The sequence below is a fragment of the Lactuca saligna genome, chromosome 7, assembly GCF_052625555.1.
Source record: "Lactuca saligna cultivar CGN05327 chromosome 7, ASM5262555v1, whole genome shotgun sequence".
Taxonomy (NCBI): Eukaryota; Viridiplantae; Streptophyta; class Magnoliopsida; order Asterales; family Asteraceae; genus Lactuca; species Lactuca saligna.
This window is the reverse complement of record NC_136423.1, coordinates 164,629,055-164,647,855: the sequence shown is the minus strand read 5'-3', so window position 1 is coordinate 164,647,855 and position 18,801 is coordinate 164,629,055. Positions and strand designations below refer to the sequence as shown.

The window sequence follows — 18,801 nt, the reverse complement described above, 5'->3', positions numbered from 1 at the left end:
CGGAACTCACTAAGCTTCATGCTTACAGTGTTGTGTGAAATGTGTATCAGGTACGTCTCAGGATCGCAGGAAGGCGCTGGCTTGATTATACACACCAACTAGAGATTGTGTTTTTGAGGATTCTGGGATATTGTCAAACAATTTATTATCTTGTGTTTTGAACAACTTATAAATTTGGGTTTGAGAAATGTGAAACTATGTTCTGTGTGATTTGAAAATTGAAACAAAATCTTCCACAAATTTTCAACGGTGCTCCATCTACTACTGGAACGAAATACTAGTAGAAAAAAATGATAGTGGAACAAAATAATCTAGAATTACTAATTTCAGGACAAAATTTCCCTAACGGGGAGGTAATGTGACATCCCGGAATTTAGTTCAAAGACTGTAAACGGTCAATTTCATAGTAAGTTTGTTGATTATTTGACTCATTGAGTTTTAGTGAATATTTTAATTCCCCAAATCTGCTTGTGTATCAATCAGATCCGTTTGATGGTGCGGAATCCCAATCAAACAGATGATTCCATATCAAAATAGAAGAGAAGGAGAAGAAGAATAACTTGAATCTATTACGTATTAAATGAATACGAATGAAGATCCTTACAATAGATTCACACACACACTATTCTTCTCTCTAGTTTCTCTCTCTACAATATGATCTCTTTTTCTCTATCCTTTTACTCTCATCTACTCTCCTCACCCCTTACACCTATATTTATAGGGAACATGGTCCGAACACGAGTTCACGGCCGTGAACGGGTTTACGGCCGTAAACCCATAAACGGTGGTACACACCAAACTGGCCATGAACACAGCCGCAAACACATATTACACTACAAAAAAATACAGTTAAAGCATAAACCATAATTTGACCCAACAATCTTCCCCTTGGTTTATAGTTTTCTTTTCTAATTGACCCAACAAACTCCTGATAAAAAGGTAGCTGGCTTTTCTTGTCAATCTTCATTTGTAGCTTGGCTTCAACATTAATCTTCAAATTCTTCACAACTTCAAGATGAATTTGATGAATCTTCAATGAATGAATTCATTTTGAGCAGTTGGGATTTTCTTCAGAATATGACATTGAACGCACATTGGGTGAGGAGACTTCTTGAAAAGATTCTAAAAGATAGCGCTTTCAGCTTGAGAATCTTTAGACAGAATATTAGAGAGAATGAATCTTTTGGATCACTTCAGCAGGTTCATAGATAGCAGCAGACTGATTGAGGAGGCTTCAATGCAATTTGTCACAAAATCTTCAATTCCTTAACCTTGCTACCAGGGTTCAAAGATTGAATATTGAAAGAATAATCTTCATTTTTTGCTCCTTCGAATAAAATTCTTCGACACTCACAAATGAAGTCTAGGCTCAAAAATTCTTGATACAGTCTCCACGAGTCTCATTTACATCTGAATTCACTTTTCAAGACAAACAAAGACTAAAAGAAAACTTAGCACACAATTTTTTTTTGAATTTTTCATATTTTCTAAAAAATAAAATAGAAACAAAAATATTTTTGGATTTTTTCAAATTTTCTAAAAAAATAAAATAGAAACAAAAATATATTTGTATTTTCTGATTTTTCTGAACAAGAAATAACACTGTTTTTAGATTTTTAAATTTTCTGATTTTTGTTTGATATTTTTAATTAACTATTTTTAATTCTCCCCTTAAATTTGTGCATAGGAAAAAACTATGAACAAATTTAACTAAAACAAAAATATTTGGGATCAAAATTGTGAGGCAATCTTAACTTTGTTTACCAGTACCTTCACCTTCATGAATAATTATGGTCAATTGTCGGTATTGTGGTCCACTTAAACACGAAGGATATCAACAAACTTTTCTAAAGACCATTTAGCTGACGATGACCACGGGTATTGTTGTCCACTTAAATTAAGCAGTGAGATCTATAGACAACCTCTAAATGATTCAATTTTAGTTGCACTAGAACATGCTCCCCACTTCCCGATATACACTGGTTATCAAGAACATCCAACAAACTCCTTACTTTAGGTGAGTAGACAATTATTAAGGAGGAAGTGAGATTTAGAAATAGGTGTATATGTTGTGTCCCACGTCAGATCTCTTTTAATCATGCAGAGAGGACAACATATGACTAAAAGAGATAGAGGGATTGAGAGGTATAATATTACATATGCTATGTTCCAGGTTGGATCATTTCAATCATGCAGAGGAGACATCATATGATTAATAGATAGAAAGAATTTCATAGATAAGGAGGTGCGTAGAATTAGAGTTGCATATGTTGCAATCCAGGTCAGATCTCTTCCAATCATGCAGAGGAAGAAACATATGACTGACAGATAGAAAGCAAGAAAATAATTTCCTACATACCTACTTTATCAGACCCCCCCCCCCCCCCCCAGTCACCCTATCAGAACCAGAATTAAGGACATAAGTTCGTATATCAAAGAAAAATTGAATCACTGTTCTAGATGAGTATTAATTTAGTGTATCCCATGGGTTCCCGTGCTTATCTCACTGCTCAATCTACCCGAGCGTTGTATGGTCACTCCAAACAATTCTATCTAAATCCACACAGTCAAATCCTTCGTGCCTACTAACACATTGAACATAGAGTCTAGACAATTCATATTCAGTCCCTTACACATGTTTTGACTTCCCGTTATCACTTTCTTGATATCACTTCCCAAAACAACCTACTAAATAAAGACATCTAAGGAAATCAAAAATTGTCTTCAAAATGAATCAGTTTAGGATACGCTCAGGAGTATAGAGAAGAAAACTCAAACCATAATTCACTGATTGAATTTGCATCCAGAAGGTCTGAGAACAACACGCATAATCTCATAAGAGATCTGAAAATTCTTCATGTCATTAAGCCCAAAACGCATGAGTGATCCCTTCCTTTCTTTTTTCCCGCAAAGGACACATACTCTCAAACAATGTTATGAGTTTTGTATAACTAAGAGATGCGTCCTATCATGTGCCTGGAATAGCCACTATCAACAAAACAAAGTCTAATGATATACCTCTATTGTTGCTCCGACACAGAGCAGGATTAGTTGGTCTTTGGAACCCAATCCATTTTAAAACCGGGTTGACCTTTTTCATCCTTGCATGGTACTCTCTCCCATGACATATCTTGCTTATCTCAAATAGATGATGTAGAAATTTTAGCATCATTAGAAGATTTGGGAGATTGAACCTTTGGTACCCACCTATAGTTAGGTTTAACCCATTTCTTGTTCGAGCGGATGGGTGCCTCTACACTTGATTTGGAACTTCAATTTGGCTGCTGAGATGACTTTAACCTAACCGGTCTTGGCTTCACAAGAGCATCTCTTGAGCTTGGCTTCTTGGCCGATATTCCCTTCTTGCCCTTGGGAGTTGCTTTCTTGGCCTTGTTGGCATTCCAGTCGCCATTGTCTAAACGTGACCTCAAAGGATTTCTTTTGGAGAATCTCCCTCTTGGTGCATTCTGCCATCCTTGTGCGTAGTAAGGAACGTATGCATGATTTGGACAGTTTCGGGAAATGTGTCCAGGTGTTCCACAGTGAAAACATGTATTTTTCTTCACTAGGAAGTTGTTTCTTCCTGCCCATGGTGGCGTGTCCTTGCCTCGTTTTTTATTGTTCCCACAAGCACACTTGCAGCAAGTCGGCTGTTTCACTTGATTTGGTGGCCTATATTTCTCAACATCAGGTTGATCAGAAGTAATTGAGTTAGAAAAAACAGATTCAGAGTTCAAGGAGTCATTAGATTGTTCAATAGTGTTCTCCTTGCTCTTATCCTCTACTACTTTACCTGCATATGAAGTAGAAGCATCATAAACATTCACCTGAATAGCCTCAGTAGACCCAGATGGTTTAGTATTAACTGAATCCGGGATAGGGGTTTGACCATACTGAGCAGGCATTTCTTCCTCATTGGTCTCAAGGGGTGAGTTATAGTTGTCATTAAAAGGCGGTGGAACACTGCGATACCCTAGACCCTTGTTTTGATTATCTTTGAATTTTAATTGCTTCTCAATCATTGAGGCAACTACCTCACTTGACACATTATATTTTCTAAAATTGAAATCTGCATTTTCAAATTTGTTTTTCAATGTGCCAAGCTCGGCAGACATAGAGGCAAGTTGTCTCTTAATATAGTCATAATTTTCACATTTATTGCTATATTCTTATTGAAGCTTTCAAAAATCCTTGATTTTGGCTTCTAGTTGTGCTTTTAATGGTTTCTGTTCTTTCCTAATAGTGTACCTCTCATATTTTAGGTCCTCAACTTTCCTTTTTTAGCAAATCATTATGTTCACGAAGAAACTTAATCGTAGTTTCACAAGATGGAGTATACGAAACTTTATTGACCGGACGCTTGAAGAACTCATTGTTTACCAAATTGCCCTTTGACTTTAAAAGAAGAAAGTCAACCTTAAAAGTCAAGTTTAAAAGTCAAAATTTAGAGCGTAAAAAAACAAAAAAAAAAAAAAAATTAATAACAAAACTAAGAAATTTTGACCAAAAAATAAACGAGAGTATTTGACCTAAAACGCGCCATCTTTTTTTAAACCAAAAATATAGCCTTAGAACTGAAGACAAAGTTATTTGATCGAAAACGGTTTTACGGTCGAAAACGGGGTTTACGGCCGAAAACGGGTTTTACGGTCGAAAACGGTGTTTCGCAGTTTACGACGAAAAAACGCGATTTTCACCTTTTTGCTCCACAACTCGATCCAAAACTCGTTTTTATCAAAAACGCGAAGAACACCCCCCCCCCCCCCCTTAATTTTAAAATATCAATCCAAAAATGCAAAAAACCTTCAAAAATAAAATCAAATACACTCCGGATCTAACAAAATTGATTGATACAATCCAAACTTTGATACCGCTTGTAAGTCCCCAAATCTGCTTGTGTATCAATCAGATCCGTTTGACGGTGCTGGATCCCAATCAAACGGATGATTCCAGATCAAAATAGAAGAGAAGGAGAAGAAGAATAACTTGAATCTATGATGTATTAACTAAACACGAATGAAGATCCTTACAATAGATTTCCACACACACTATTCTTCTCTCTAGTTTCTCTCTCTACAATATGCTATGTTTTTCTCTAGCCTTTTACTCTCATCTACTCTTCTCACCCCTTACACCTATATTTATAGGGAACATGGGCCGACACAAGTTCACGGCCGTGAACGAGTTTACGGCCGTACACACCAACCTGGCCATGAACACAGCCGCAAACACATATTACACTACAGAAAAATACAGTTGCTTAGAAAAGCAAAGTATAAACCATAATTTTGATCCAACAAATATAATGTAAAATAAATGAGTTACTTCAACTATTATAAGATATCAGATGGTATCTTACTTCCAAATATATAATTTGACAAACAAATCAAACAATTCAAACTACAACCTTGGTTAATGCGACTAAAAAACTGAAAATTTATGTTAAGCGGTTTTGAGCAATATAAACACTCTAGTCTCGTAGCACGCGTTCCCTTGATTCCAAAAATATAAAGAACATCCAAAATGGAGTACGTATGCAAAATATACAGCCGTTTTAAGAATCCAAAACCAGTATAATACTAGTTTTCTTAAAACCAATAAAACCGTTTCTATCCATTTATGGACTTACACACCTCAGATGGAATGTTCGAAACCATTTTTGGACTCAAGCTATAGCCTAATATTTAATTTCATATTTGAAATATTTTTGATAAAAATATTTATAAATGAAAAAAAAATCAGACGTTTTCAGCTTAATCAAACACAAAACTTTAAACGTCATTTCACGAAGACCAGCATAACAGAATTCAATTTTCTCTGCTTTTGTGAAATCTCCATGACCTAAACCAAGAACACACTTTTAGAAAATTTATATGAATCATTACAAAGGCAAGGGAATTGAGGTATACTTCGCGATAAATAAATATATATAAAATGTATTTTAGATTGTATTATGAAAAATGTTTATAAGTGTATAATGACAAATTGGACACTCATTATATATAAATTTCCAATTCTTTATATATATCTAATAAATATACATGTGTCTATTTTAAATTTAAGAGACAATGATTTGAAAAATTAAAAGTTTTATATTTTTAATGTATGAATTTCAATTTATATAATACCCGAATAGGCATGCTAGTGTATATAACTAGTAAAATGAATCAATACACAAATAATGTGGGTATTACATTCCTTCTAAATACAAACCAAACAAAATACATATTGAAATTTATTAATTACAAATTTATTAATTACAAATTATACATTCACTACATAATAAAACAAATACATAATACAAATTTAATACATACACAAATACAAATAAATAAATAAATAAATAAATAAAAGGACAGCCAGCTGCTAAACTGAAACATGCACCCCTTGATTCTTCCTGGACATGGATGTGGCTTCACTCCTTCCCTTTTCCTTCCTTGTTCCTTGTCAATGGACCCAACACTCAAACATATTATATCATCTTATGATCGTGAGCAATCAAGGAGAAGCAACAGATTCCACATTCTTTCAGTTGGAAGCCATAAAACTGCCCAGCCACCTTAAACACCCACCATTACACCATTAAACCCCACTGATTTACAGTAAAATTAAAAGGAAAAGAAAAAGAAGGGTACCGATCGATGAACTGCCCCTGTCGTGACCCACCTTCTTCTTTGCCTGCACCTACCAAGAACCATCACCGGTGGCCCCTGACCACAGGGAACCACCCATCTCCAACCCCCGATCGCATAGTTGCAACCACCGGAGATGCCTCCCTCACGATTCCACCACCCACAACCCGTTTCCCGTGAGTCTCAACATCACCACAACCCGTTTCCCGTGAGCCTCCCTCACGATGCCAGCCCAACCCCGGTTCACGTAACGATTGATTACCGATCGAAGCAATTCTCCCACCGAGACCGAAGTCCCACGGAGCACCCCCGTCTTCGTCGCTGCAGCTGTCCGCGATGCCTCCCAGAATCCCTTCGATTTCCTTTCCCCCTTCGCACCCCGCAGCCGAACGAGAAGAAGAAAGCTCCGTTGTTTCTTCCCGTCTCCATTGCTTCGGCCTGGCCAAACCCCGGAGATACCCTCTTCGCCTTCGATCAGAAAGAAACCGACGAAGCGCAAGTGCGAGATTTCGTCTACCTTCGTTCACTACTTCCGTACATCTTCCGACGCAGCCTTCGTTCCATTCTTTTCCCTTAACCCGATCAATATCCTTATCCTTTCGTCCCCTTCGTGATTTCACCCCCGAAACCAACGGCAGCGCCACTGCCATCTTGTTCGTTTTTCCACTCTTCGCTTCGTCTGATCAATATCCTTATAAGCCCTAACCATTTTATTAAATGGATGACGGTCATCGAGCTCCAACACAGAAAAATGGGTTCCGGGTTTGACCCAGTCAAAGTCAAAGATAACTCAAATTACTCAAAACTTACCCTTGTTTGACAAATAGTTTGCAAAATCAGTCCAAACCCCAACCCTTGAATCCATTTGTTCAAAACAACCCCTCCTTTGAAATTATTTTTACCAAATCAGTCCCACTTCGGTTAATTAAATAACCAAAACAGCCCCTATAGTTTATCAAAATTACGAAACAACCCCTATAGTGTAAATTTGTTACGAAATAGTCCCAAAAGTATTTCAAAGTTCAAGAATTGTGGATTTGCGGTTTCTCACAAACCAATTACCATTTTATGCAAACCCCTATAGTGAAAAGAATTGTGCATTTGTGGTTTCTCACAAAGAATTGTGGAATTACGAAGCAACCCCTATAGTGTAAATTTGTTACATGTGCCGATATATTTTGTTTATACAAACCAATTACCATTTTATGCGACAATAGAAAAAACATAGTTTATAAAGATATTATTATTTAACAATTTACCAAGTTTTTAAAAATAAACTAGTGAAAACTTTTTGTATACATGTTATTATTATTTTATCGTGAAATATCCAGTTCACACAACAAATACTACATTATACAGAGTTTTATGATTTTTATGTGACGTTGCATATTATAACAAGTACGTTATGAAAATCTGTAGTATTTCAAGGATTCAAAGTTATTATTAAACATGTTTATTTATATGTTTAATGACACCATGTTTATACATGTACATATGTTCCTAAATTTGAAACATTTATTGTTATAAAAGCGAGTACATTACACTTTTACATATATGTCAAACATACTCGGCTTTTATAAACCTTCTTACACTTTGACATATATGTCAAACATACTCGGCTTTTATAAACCTTATACAATGATATTCATTGTGCCTAGTGACTTACCCACAAGTAAGTTACGGCGGAGAGCTATTCACAAACTTTTTAGTTAAAGGATTTTTAGTGAGACGCATTTCATTAGCTGAGTGTAAATACTTAGCATACCTACACGACTATAATCGTTAATCTTCAGAACAAGATACATATGTATAGATCTATACGGGGTTGACATCCCCATCTGTAGTTGCTAGCTGTAACCCTCAACTGATCAATCGAAGCAGGTGATAAGTACTATAATTTTCACTAAAACGTCCAATGAAGCGTTGTAGGGGTTTACTATTAGTCACACAACTAGGTTATAGGACTTACTAAAAACATTAACTAGAATATCTCTCTCCATCTCACCACAATCATGGACATGGTTGCTTTCAAAGCTACTTTTAAGTATACAATTACTTATTTAACATAATAGTTTGGTTTTCAAGGATATTCAAATGTTTATTACGAACACAATTTATAGTATGGATTTACTTATACAAAAGATACACTTTGGCTTTCAATGATATATTACAAATTGTGACATCCCCAATTTCATGGCCATAAAGGACCGATTTTGTTTATGCTTTATAAAAATCAAAGTATTTCTTTTTTAATAAATATGTTGCAGAATTTGTTTCCAGAAAAACTTGATAAATACGTTATCAAAGGATTTCCGAAGAAATATATTTTGTTCATATTAAAACTTTAGGATGTCATCGTCAATACTAAAACATAAGCATAAACAAACCTTACATTTATTCATTTTGATGATCTACATCTCCTTTAATCTCTTAGTGTAAAGTTGTAACACCCAAAGTTTGGAATGCCAAGAAAGGAAAGAAAACCCTAATTTTAAGGGGCGACTCGGCGAGTCCAAGGAGGAACTCGGCGAGTCCGAGCGGGATCCGGGTCGAGGAGTAAGTGACCGACTTGGCGAGTCGGCCAAGCTGACTCGGCGAGTCTGGTCTGAACGAGGAAAATCCTAATCCCGGGAGTTGTATCCTATTTAAAGGATGTTATGTCCCTCCCTCAGCCCCCATATCATCCTAGAGAACCAGTTGACCCTTGATTTCGTGTGAGCTTCCATCATTTGAGAGAAATAGCTTGGAGGAAGGAAACTTTGGAAAGGAACTTGAAGATCAAGAAGTTTGCTTCAAAGGAGGAGGTGTACATCCGATATCTACTTCAGTTGTGTTCATCTTGGAGGTAACACGCTGCTATCTTCCCTCCTTTACATCTAGATCTACTTTTGTTATAAGATTTGGGGGTTTTATGGTTGTTTGAGACCCAATTCGAGTTTGGGGCCTAGATAAGTTATTGCCACTTCAGATCTGGTATTGGGATGGTCTAATATGTCATAAAGCATCAAAAGATGAGGAGTTGGTGAAGCCCTTTTGTCCCAAAACCTAGCCCTAGAGTGTTTTCAGCCTAGATCTCTTTAGTTATACGTAAAGTCTGCAACTTTACGTGAAGATTGAGCTTTAGGAGTATGGATCTATAAGTTGGAACCCATGCATGACTCAAAATCCCTCTGCATGTAAAGGGATTTGAATGGACTCGGCGAGTCCTTTGAGTGGACTTGGCGAGTAGCATGAAGGTGTGGAGCAACTCGACGAGTGGGATGAACAGCTCGTCGAGTCAGATGAAGATTGCCTTGTACTCGGCGAGTCTGTTCTTGGACTCGGCGAGTCAGGTTGAAAAACCCCAAACCCTTCAAGTTAAGACTCAAATCTGTGAGTCGGGTGGAGACTCGGTGAGTTGGACAGGTTAGGACTTAGAAATCGGTAGACTCGGCGAGTCATGGACTGACTCGGCGAGTCGAGACGTGAATGGAAGGAATCTGAACATTTGAACTCGACGAGTCAGTACGGTGACGCGGCGAGTAGGGTTGACCTGGAAGGTTGACTTTGACCAGGACTTTGACTTCGACCAGAGTTGGTTTGGTTGTCTTTCGGGGGTCAGTTAGGCTCAGTGTTGCTTTGATATTGGTATTTCGGGGAGTAAGAGGAGCAGGAGTTCAGTGAGTTGCCAGGCAGCAGCTAGTGAGATCATCAACAGGTTCAGCCAGTGCAGGTGAGTTTCCCTTTTGTGTGAATGGGTCTAAGGCCATAATGTCGGCCCATGTAGTTACGAGTAGAAGACCCGGGGGTTAGCCCTAGGTACAGTATGCTAGTATGATATTCAGGACGAGGTCTAGTAATAGCGGGCGGGTGCCCAAGGATTTCTTTATATGACAGTTTATACTTGTTGTCTGTGTGATACATGTATGTGCCTGGTAAGGAGGTGAGTGTGGGCGAGGTCCCGTATCTCACCAATAGTAGAGTGTGGATGGGGTTCCATATCCCATTAGTAGTAGAACAGGGGCGAGGCCCAAACTAGAAAGGGAGTGAGAGTGGGCTGGGGCCGTATCTCACTACCAGTAGGAGCGTGGACGGGGTTCCATGACTCATCAGTAGTAGAACAAGGGCAAGGCCCAGGATAGGCGAGGCCTTAGGACAAGATCAGTCGTATGAGTTTAGCTTATGTGTTGTGGCATGTTTATGTGATATTATTTGTTAGCGGGCGGGGCCCTGTGATAGGCGAGGCCTATGTAAAACATATATGTATCCAAGCGGGGCTCGAAGCCAGGTGGGGCCTGGAGTGGCGGATCGTTTTAGCGGGCGAGGCCCGAGGTAGGTGGCGAGGCCCAACATAGCGGGCGTAGCCTAGTATATGCAGTATGTGGTTATGCATGGTATGTGGTAGGGTGGGGAACTCACTAAGCTTTGTGCTTATGGTTTTCAGTTTTGGTTTCAGGTACTTCCGGTAGCGGAGGGAAGAGCTCGGGGTGATCGCATGGCACACACCATAGATTAGACAACCTGGGAATGTTTACTCTGATAATGAACATGTGTTTTGAAAACTTATACTCAGATTATGTTTTGGAATGATGACTTTGCTTAAAGTAATGTTTTATTAAAAGAAATTTTTGGTCTTAAATTTTGGGTTGCTACAAAAGTAGCTTCGTATCGACACATGTGATAAAAATAAGCTTGAGTGAGTCAGGTTGGGAAATCTGGTGAGCACATAGGGTTTTCAATCCACAATAATATAATTATTATTTTTAAATATCAAACCATCAACCCAATTACCCATCCCCATTATCTTCTTTAATCTTAAGTTTCTACCCTAAGAATCATATATCCTTCATTCCTAAGGATTGACCTAAGGAATAGGCACGAAGTCCATCGCTGCCAGGGTTTATACATTAGGCGCAAAGTCCATCGTTACCATGGTTTACACAACGGGCACTAAGTCTACATCGTCATGAGGGTTTAGGCACCAAGTCTACATGGTCGCTAGGGTTTAGGCACTAAGTCTGCATAGTTGCTAAGGTTTAGGTACCAAGTGTGCATGGTCAACAGGGTTTAGGCACTAAGTTTGCATGGTCGCTAGGGTTGAGGCATTAAGTATGCATAGTCTCTAGGGTTTGGGCACCAAGTATGCATGATCGTTAGGGTTAATACAATAGGTACTAATTCCATAGCTTCCATCATTTATCTAATAGGAATTAAGTCCTTAGCTACCAACATTTATCTATTAGGCACTAAGTCCATAGCTGCCACGGTTCTTAAATTACAACTGGTGAAGCAATAGTTCAAAAATACCTAATCCATACTCCTAGATCTAAAACTAACCTCTCTACCTAATCCATACTCCCGGATCTGGTATGTATGATCCATACTCCTGTATCAATAACTAATAAGTATGTCTATACTCTACTAGATGACTAGATCATCTTAAACATCGAGACCTCTCATCAATTTTTATTTCATCACACATCATCTAATTTATTTACCCATGTTTTACCCAACATATTTGTAAATATAAAATACATATACAATTTAAATCAATTAAGGCATGTATAATATGGTTCATCCATCAAAGATAGCAAGTATATAGATAATATGCACACATTGCACGTAATTTATCTAAAATACTTCATATATATATGTAAGATGAAAATAATATGCATTCACATTAGTAGTGTGAGTTGATAGAATCTAACTAGAAACGGTCGATGGTTCGTGATCGTTGGGCTCATGATGCAGAACAGCCTTAACAAATGAGGGAGAAAGAAAAGAATTGGTCTAAGGAATGAAAGGGTCTCGCTTGCTATTTATAGGATGTTTTTGGCCCATTCACGTCGTGAACATGATAGGTTCACGTTGTGAACCTCCTTGAATCATCTCGTAGACTTAACGCGTGTTTTCTACCCCCAATTGGTGTCCCTGACACATTTCACGTTGTGAACTTCATGTTTACTTCGTGACTTAAGGCGACTAGGGTTTCTGCCATGTGTCATGTCCTTAGACAGCTGCATCTTCGGAAGGTCATAACTTTTGCATATGAACTTCATTTTTGATGTTCTTTATATCCACGTGTAGGCAGAGACGTACTCTACATCCTTCTTTTAGATGACTAAGGCCAAAAATTAATTTATCATAAACTCATTTTTTTTGATTCCAGGTGTCGTGCTGGTTTTGTTGCGAAACTTCGACAGGTCATAACTTATTCATTATAACTTCGATTTCGACGTTCTATATGTTGGAATAGTGTCTAAGATTGCAACTATATTTGGCAAGTATTTGACCCGGTTGTGCATGGTCCTTTTGGGTTGCCTTCACCATAGCAACTTGACACGATGATTTATAATGAGAGAAGAAATATTATTAATATATTGTGAGAATAATATTAGAAATAATAATATTGTTATTTGATTAATATAAGTCATAAATTAATTAGGAATTAATTTGGTGACTTAAAGAGATTAATTGAATAAAGGGGCATAAACTATTAATTGTATGATAGTTGTATTTTGAGTAGTGATTCCTTAGGAATAAGGGTTGGACGGATTTAGGGTTTGGAAGAGCCTAGAATTCGTCCAAGGCTTATCAATAAGGAGATTGGATTGTTTAGGGCCTAAGTTATCCAATTAGGGTTTAAGAGTGAAACCCTAGGAGGCTCACTAGTATAAATAGACCCTTAGGGTTAAGAAAATTGCACCCTTGGTATTGGAGAAACCCTGGCCATTTTTTCACCCTCCTCTTTCTCTCAAATCATCCTCTTGCTTAGTTGGTGTTTGTAAGCCATTAGAGGAGTGATATTTGTGACTCTAAGCTCCAAGGACAAGAAGATTCAAGCAAGTAATTCAAGGTCATCTTTCAGATCTGATTTCTTATGTTATTATACTATATCTATCAATCAAATTCTTGGATACATTGCATGTTCAATTAGAGAAACCTAGATCCAAGTATTAGGGTTTGTATATGCACATAGGAATCTTCTTATGGCTCAAACCCATCACTTTATATGTACAGAAACCTTGTGACATATACTACAACTTATTTAAGATTATTTATTCTAAATAATATCTATCAAAAAGTCATTTTTGACATTTATCGTCTCTAAATTGACTAGCCCGAATCTGCAGGCGTTACACAAAAATAGTTTAAAGTATGGATTTATTTATACAAAAATATATTTTGGGCTTTTAAAGACTAATTGCAACCACTGTTTTTAAATATTGTTATACATACAAAGATAATACCTTTTAGACTTCCTAAAAAGTATTATTACATTAGTAGAAAACCAGTGACACTCACCAACCTTGTGTTGACCCTCAAAAATACATGTATTCTCAAGAAATCTTTAATCAGACATTCAAGACGGATTGGACTACCTGTGACCTAGTTTACTTGTTGTTGTATCATATGCCTATCTGTTAAGGCAATTCATGTATTATTATTATTATTTGTAAAAAAATTGTATTCAAAGATCAAGATGGAACATGAATGCAATTTTGTTTTTTGTTGTACTTGTGCTATATATTCAATTTGCTTGTGTTCCATGACCTTAGTGGCATAGCCCGACGTGTTCCGCCGCCTAGGCTAGGGTTGTGACATTATTTCTTACATGTGTAGAAATGCTCAGCATAGGAATCACTCATAACAAAGTATCACTCCAACTAGACTTAAAACACGGGAATACCAAGTCAAAGCACGTTGCAAATACCAGTTTAACAGGATCCTAGAAATCTCATATTTATAGTTACTTTCCCTAGACTATAAATACACTTGTAAAACTCACACAACGGACACAATTAGCTGAAACCTTACTCATCTAGGCTTACTTTATCATTTGTAATCATATTATCTAGCTCATCTCTATAATTTACATTCAAATCAATAAGATCATACAAGGCAGGTGATTATTATCACCTCCCAAGGTTTTATGTCGGAGATCCTAGGAAGGATAAAGGGCTTTCCTTGTAAACCACATGTGTCATTTTAACTTAATTCCATATTTATATTAAAAATAAAACCATAGCTTCTCATTCAATTTGGTTGATATCCATCTATGCGATTTTTCACCAAAAAAATTTGACACCCACCAAGAGCTTGGGGTGCTCACAATCGTTCAAGCATCATATCTACCGAACCAACTTTATCTTCTTCCTCTATTCCTCTCATTTCCTTATAAAATCTTCAACCACCTCTAAACGGACCCTTTAGTCAGAGGAAAACTCTGGATACCTATAAAAAGATCATCTCTTTGATCATCGGTCATAGGAAATCTAGGATCCCTGGGATGCTAGGATCCTCCTGTTCTGATATTTAACAGTGAATTCTTCTCCATCGTAAGACGATAAAGCAACAACAGAATCAACAACAGGATGATACTCACGGAAATGGAGAGAATGAGGGCGGAGATCCATAAACCCCAAGGAGCAGCACCCCCGATCTTGCAACCCAAGATCCTGAACTTTGACAATGTAGGACCCTTAGAAAATCGTTGGGAGAAACACATGCTCACACTTGGGGTGCAACTCCAAACGAGAAAGCCCATGTGATCCAAGATCCCAAAGAAACCTTCATCACTCCCGATAAAAAGGATCCTGGTAACGTCGTGAATAATAAAACTTTTAATACTAACTCTATGGACCTTGATGTAGGAATAAGGCTGATCATCGCCAAGGAACTTCAGTAGTTAAGGAAATTGATCTCGAGTGCACCAGGAATAGTCCCACCTATACAAGAAGCATCCCTCGTAAAGCATATGATCTCGAGATTTACTCCTATGATAGCCTATACTGAAGTTCCAAAATAATTCCAATCTCCCAGCATGAAGCCCTACAATGGAACCACGAATCCTGAAATACACACAACGCAGTATAGAGAGATAATAAAGATCATTCCTATTCCGCCAAACTTAATGGAAGCCTCCTATGCAAAGGCTTCGGGTCGAATCTTACAGGATCAACCTTAAAAAGGCTTCTTAATACTCCTCCTTACTCTATTACTGCATTTGCACATTTAGTCAATATTTTTAACACACAATCTTCTTGTACCCGAACATTCAAAACGATCACTAGTGATATTTATCAGGTAGTCCAGGATCCTAATGTAACGACCCAAAAATCAAGGGTAAAAATTTTCATTTTTTTCAATACATTCAAAACACAAATATCTTTAAATCCAAATGTTCCATAAACATTGTTAATTAAAACATTTATCAGAGTTTGTCCTAAAATAACATAATGTAGAAAACACAGGGGTGTGTGTGTGTGTTGCGATCAAGCTGAGCCCTTCCTTTACAAAATAATGATACCTGAAACCATAAACAAAACTGTAAGCACGAAGCTTAGTGAGTTCCCCAAAACATAGTCTCCAGTCCAAAAGTGCAATAGATATCACAACCAATCCTTACCGCCTAATACAAGAGATCCAAGGTGAACTCAAAATACTAGCATTCATTCTGCTAACTGGCTCTCCACCAGAGCCGAGACCAAACCGTGGTCCTTCCCCTTGTGTTCTTATCCGCATTCTACACAACAGCTACCACCATGGTCTAATCATAACCAAGAATTCTCCTTCCCAAGCTTCTGAAAATGGATAAGAATGCAGTAGTGAGCGAAACACCAAAAATGTCATCTTTCAAAGACCTCAAATCAGTCTTTGGAAGAAAGTAGGGAAAGAAAGTAGGAGAGACGAGTACATCATCAAAGGACAAAAACAAGATAGAAAGATTTAATCAAGATCCAAACCCAAAGGATACCAAATACGATACCGAGCCCGAATTTGAATTACATAGAAGCTAATCTGAAGACGAGTCTGAAAACGAAATGGCAGATATTGCGGATATGTCTACGGAAGCTTACAAAAAGCAAATTCGAGATGATACTAGTCCTGGCCTAATACAACTTGCAATTCCTGCAACTATCCTATTTGAACTAAAAGGACACATCCTTGTTGCACTTACGGATGTACCATTTTATGGAAATGATCATCAGGATGCTTACAAGCATTTGGATGAAGTAAATGACACAGATGATTATTTCAATATCTTAAATGTTCCAAGAGAGACAGTCTTGCTAAGGATGCTGCCATTCACTTTTAAAGGAGCTGCTAAAGATTGGTTAAAGCCACTACCACCCGATGCAATCACTACATGGGCCCAAATGCATGAACAAATTTTGGATTATTTTTTCCCACCTTCCAAGATAGCTAAAATCAAATGGCCAATAGCGAATTTTGAGCAAAATCCAGGTGAGTCACTTTATGTGGCATGGGAGCGCTATAAGGGATTTTTAAGAAATTGTACCCAAAATGACCTCAATATACAACAAGAAGTGTCGATCTTCTATGATGGTGTTAATGTCATGACAAGACAAATCCTTGATTCCCAAGGACCACTTACGAAGAAAAATCTAGGGGAGGTTAAGGATCTAGTGGAAAAATTTGCAAAGCATTCCCGTGAGTATCACAATCCAATAAGTGAGAGAGTAAAAGGAAAGGGGGTTGAAAATTATACAGACATGGCTGCTGTGATGGCCATGCTTGATACAATGGATAGCATGATGATAAAAATGGATCAATCGATACATGCTATAAGAGTTGGATGCGAAAGATCTAAGAGAAATATAAGTAGACAGGCTGAGGCTTCTACCAAAAAGAGCAACCACCAACCGAGAATAAAGTAGATTTGGAAAATATTTTTACCTGATTTATGGAGGCTTCCGAGAAAAGGCATGATGATACTGATGCAGTGCTAAAAGAACACATGAACATGATGAAAGAACAACACAAAATGATTATTAACCAGCATGCCTCATTAAGAAATCATCAAGCATCGATCCATAATCTAGAATTCCAAGTTAGTCAACTAACTACTTTGGTGAGCAACAAATTATCCTCATAATTTCCCGAAAAAAATGCTCAATCCCATGTTATGATGATTGAGACTGAAGAAGAGGCAATCTCTGAGTTCTTAGAAGCACTAGAGAAGGATCGAAAGTTATTCGGACCAAAGCCAAAGAAGTCGAAGCTCGAAAACGAAGATGTTGCTGAAGTACCAGACTCACAACGAGAGCCCGATATGCTCACGTCGTGGGCTCAGTCTGAACATAATTTTTCATTAACTGTTTCAGCTTATCAACCGCCTTTACCATTCCCATCTTGAGCTAATCTCAGTCCACTGGAAAGGGAAAACATGGAGTTTATCAAACAAGTAAAGGGTCTTCCTATTAATAATCCTTTTATAAATTCACTATCTAAAATTCCAGAGTATGCTAAGTTCCTTCAAGATCTTATAGACACTTGTTAGCGGTTGAAGAAGAATTCTAAGGTCATTCTTAGTGAGCGGAGCTCAAGAGTTGTATTGGGAGAAATACCTAAGAAAATGGGAGATCCTGGACGCCTCACTCTTCCATGTGAGTTTGGTAACAATTTGAAGACTTATGCTTTAGCCGATTCTGGGGCTAGCACAAATTTGATGCCATATTCATTCTATCAAAAGCTGAATATTTATAAAATGAAGGCTACAAAGATGATCATCCACATGGACAATCATTCGGTGACGCACCCAAGGGGAATCGTAGAAGACATCCTTGTTAAAATTGGGAAATTTGTTTTCCCAGCTGACTTTATGGTTATGGATATGAAGGAGGATGTAAATGTCCCAATCATTCTTGGTTACCCTCTACTAAATATTTCTAGAGCTTTAGCTGATGTTTGTGAATCCAAGCTTACATTGAGGGTTAGTGATGATAAGGAAGATTTGGAGTACAAGATGGATTTCAAGGAGATGATGTTAAAGGTGAGGTGTTTAATATTAATGAAGATAATGAACTTGAAGAATTAGAGAAGCTCATGGAGGAAGAAAGCAAGACAATTCAACAAGTCAACCGCACCAAAACGAGAGCATCTGTCCCGTTTTTAGTTGAAGTCATTGCCTACACAAAACCAACAACTTTGGTGAGTGAGGAAAGCGATGATTTATCGAGTGATGAAGACGAGGCTACTTCGAAGGAGACGAGTCTAGTGGTGAAGGAAGAAAAGATTCCTATGGAGCTTAATAAGAGTGATGAAAAATTAGAGACTAAAGGGATCAAATGCAAGCTCGATGTAGATGAAGTGAAAGCTAAAAATAGAAATCAAAGAAGGTGTACATTAGACGAGTTGAAGCGTACAAGAGGCAATGGAAAGAGCA

At 37.6% G+C, this 18,801-nt stretch overlaps 1 protein-coding gene and 1 non-coding gene across 2 annotated transcripts; one reads left to right on the top strand and one right to left on the bottom strand.

Annotated features, from left to right (window-relative positions):
- Positions 1 to 16,819: 16,819 nt before the first annotated feature.
- Positions 16,820 to 16,926, bottom strand: LOC145007778 (small nucleolar RNA R71). The gene has a single exon (XR_013663144.1). It is a non-coding gene; the product is annotated as a small nucleolar RNA R71 (small nucleolar RNA).
- A 1,065-nt stretch (positions 16,927 to 17,991) lies between these two features.
- Positions 17,992 to 18,453, top strand: LOC145007420 (uncharacterized). The gene has a single exon (XM_078966358.1). The coding sequence runs from the start codon at positions 17,992 to 17,994 to the stop codon at positions 18,451 to 18,453; it is 462 nt and encodes a 153-aa protein (XP_078822484.1).
- The last annotated feature ends 348 nt before the right edge of the window (positions 18,454 to 18,801 follow it).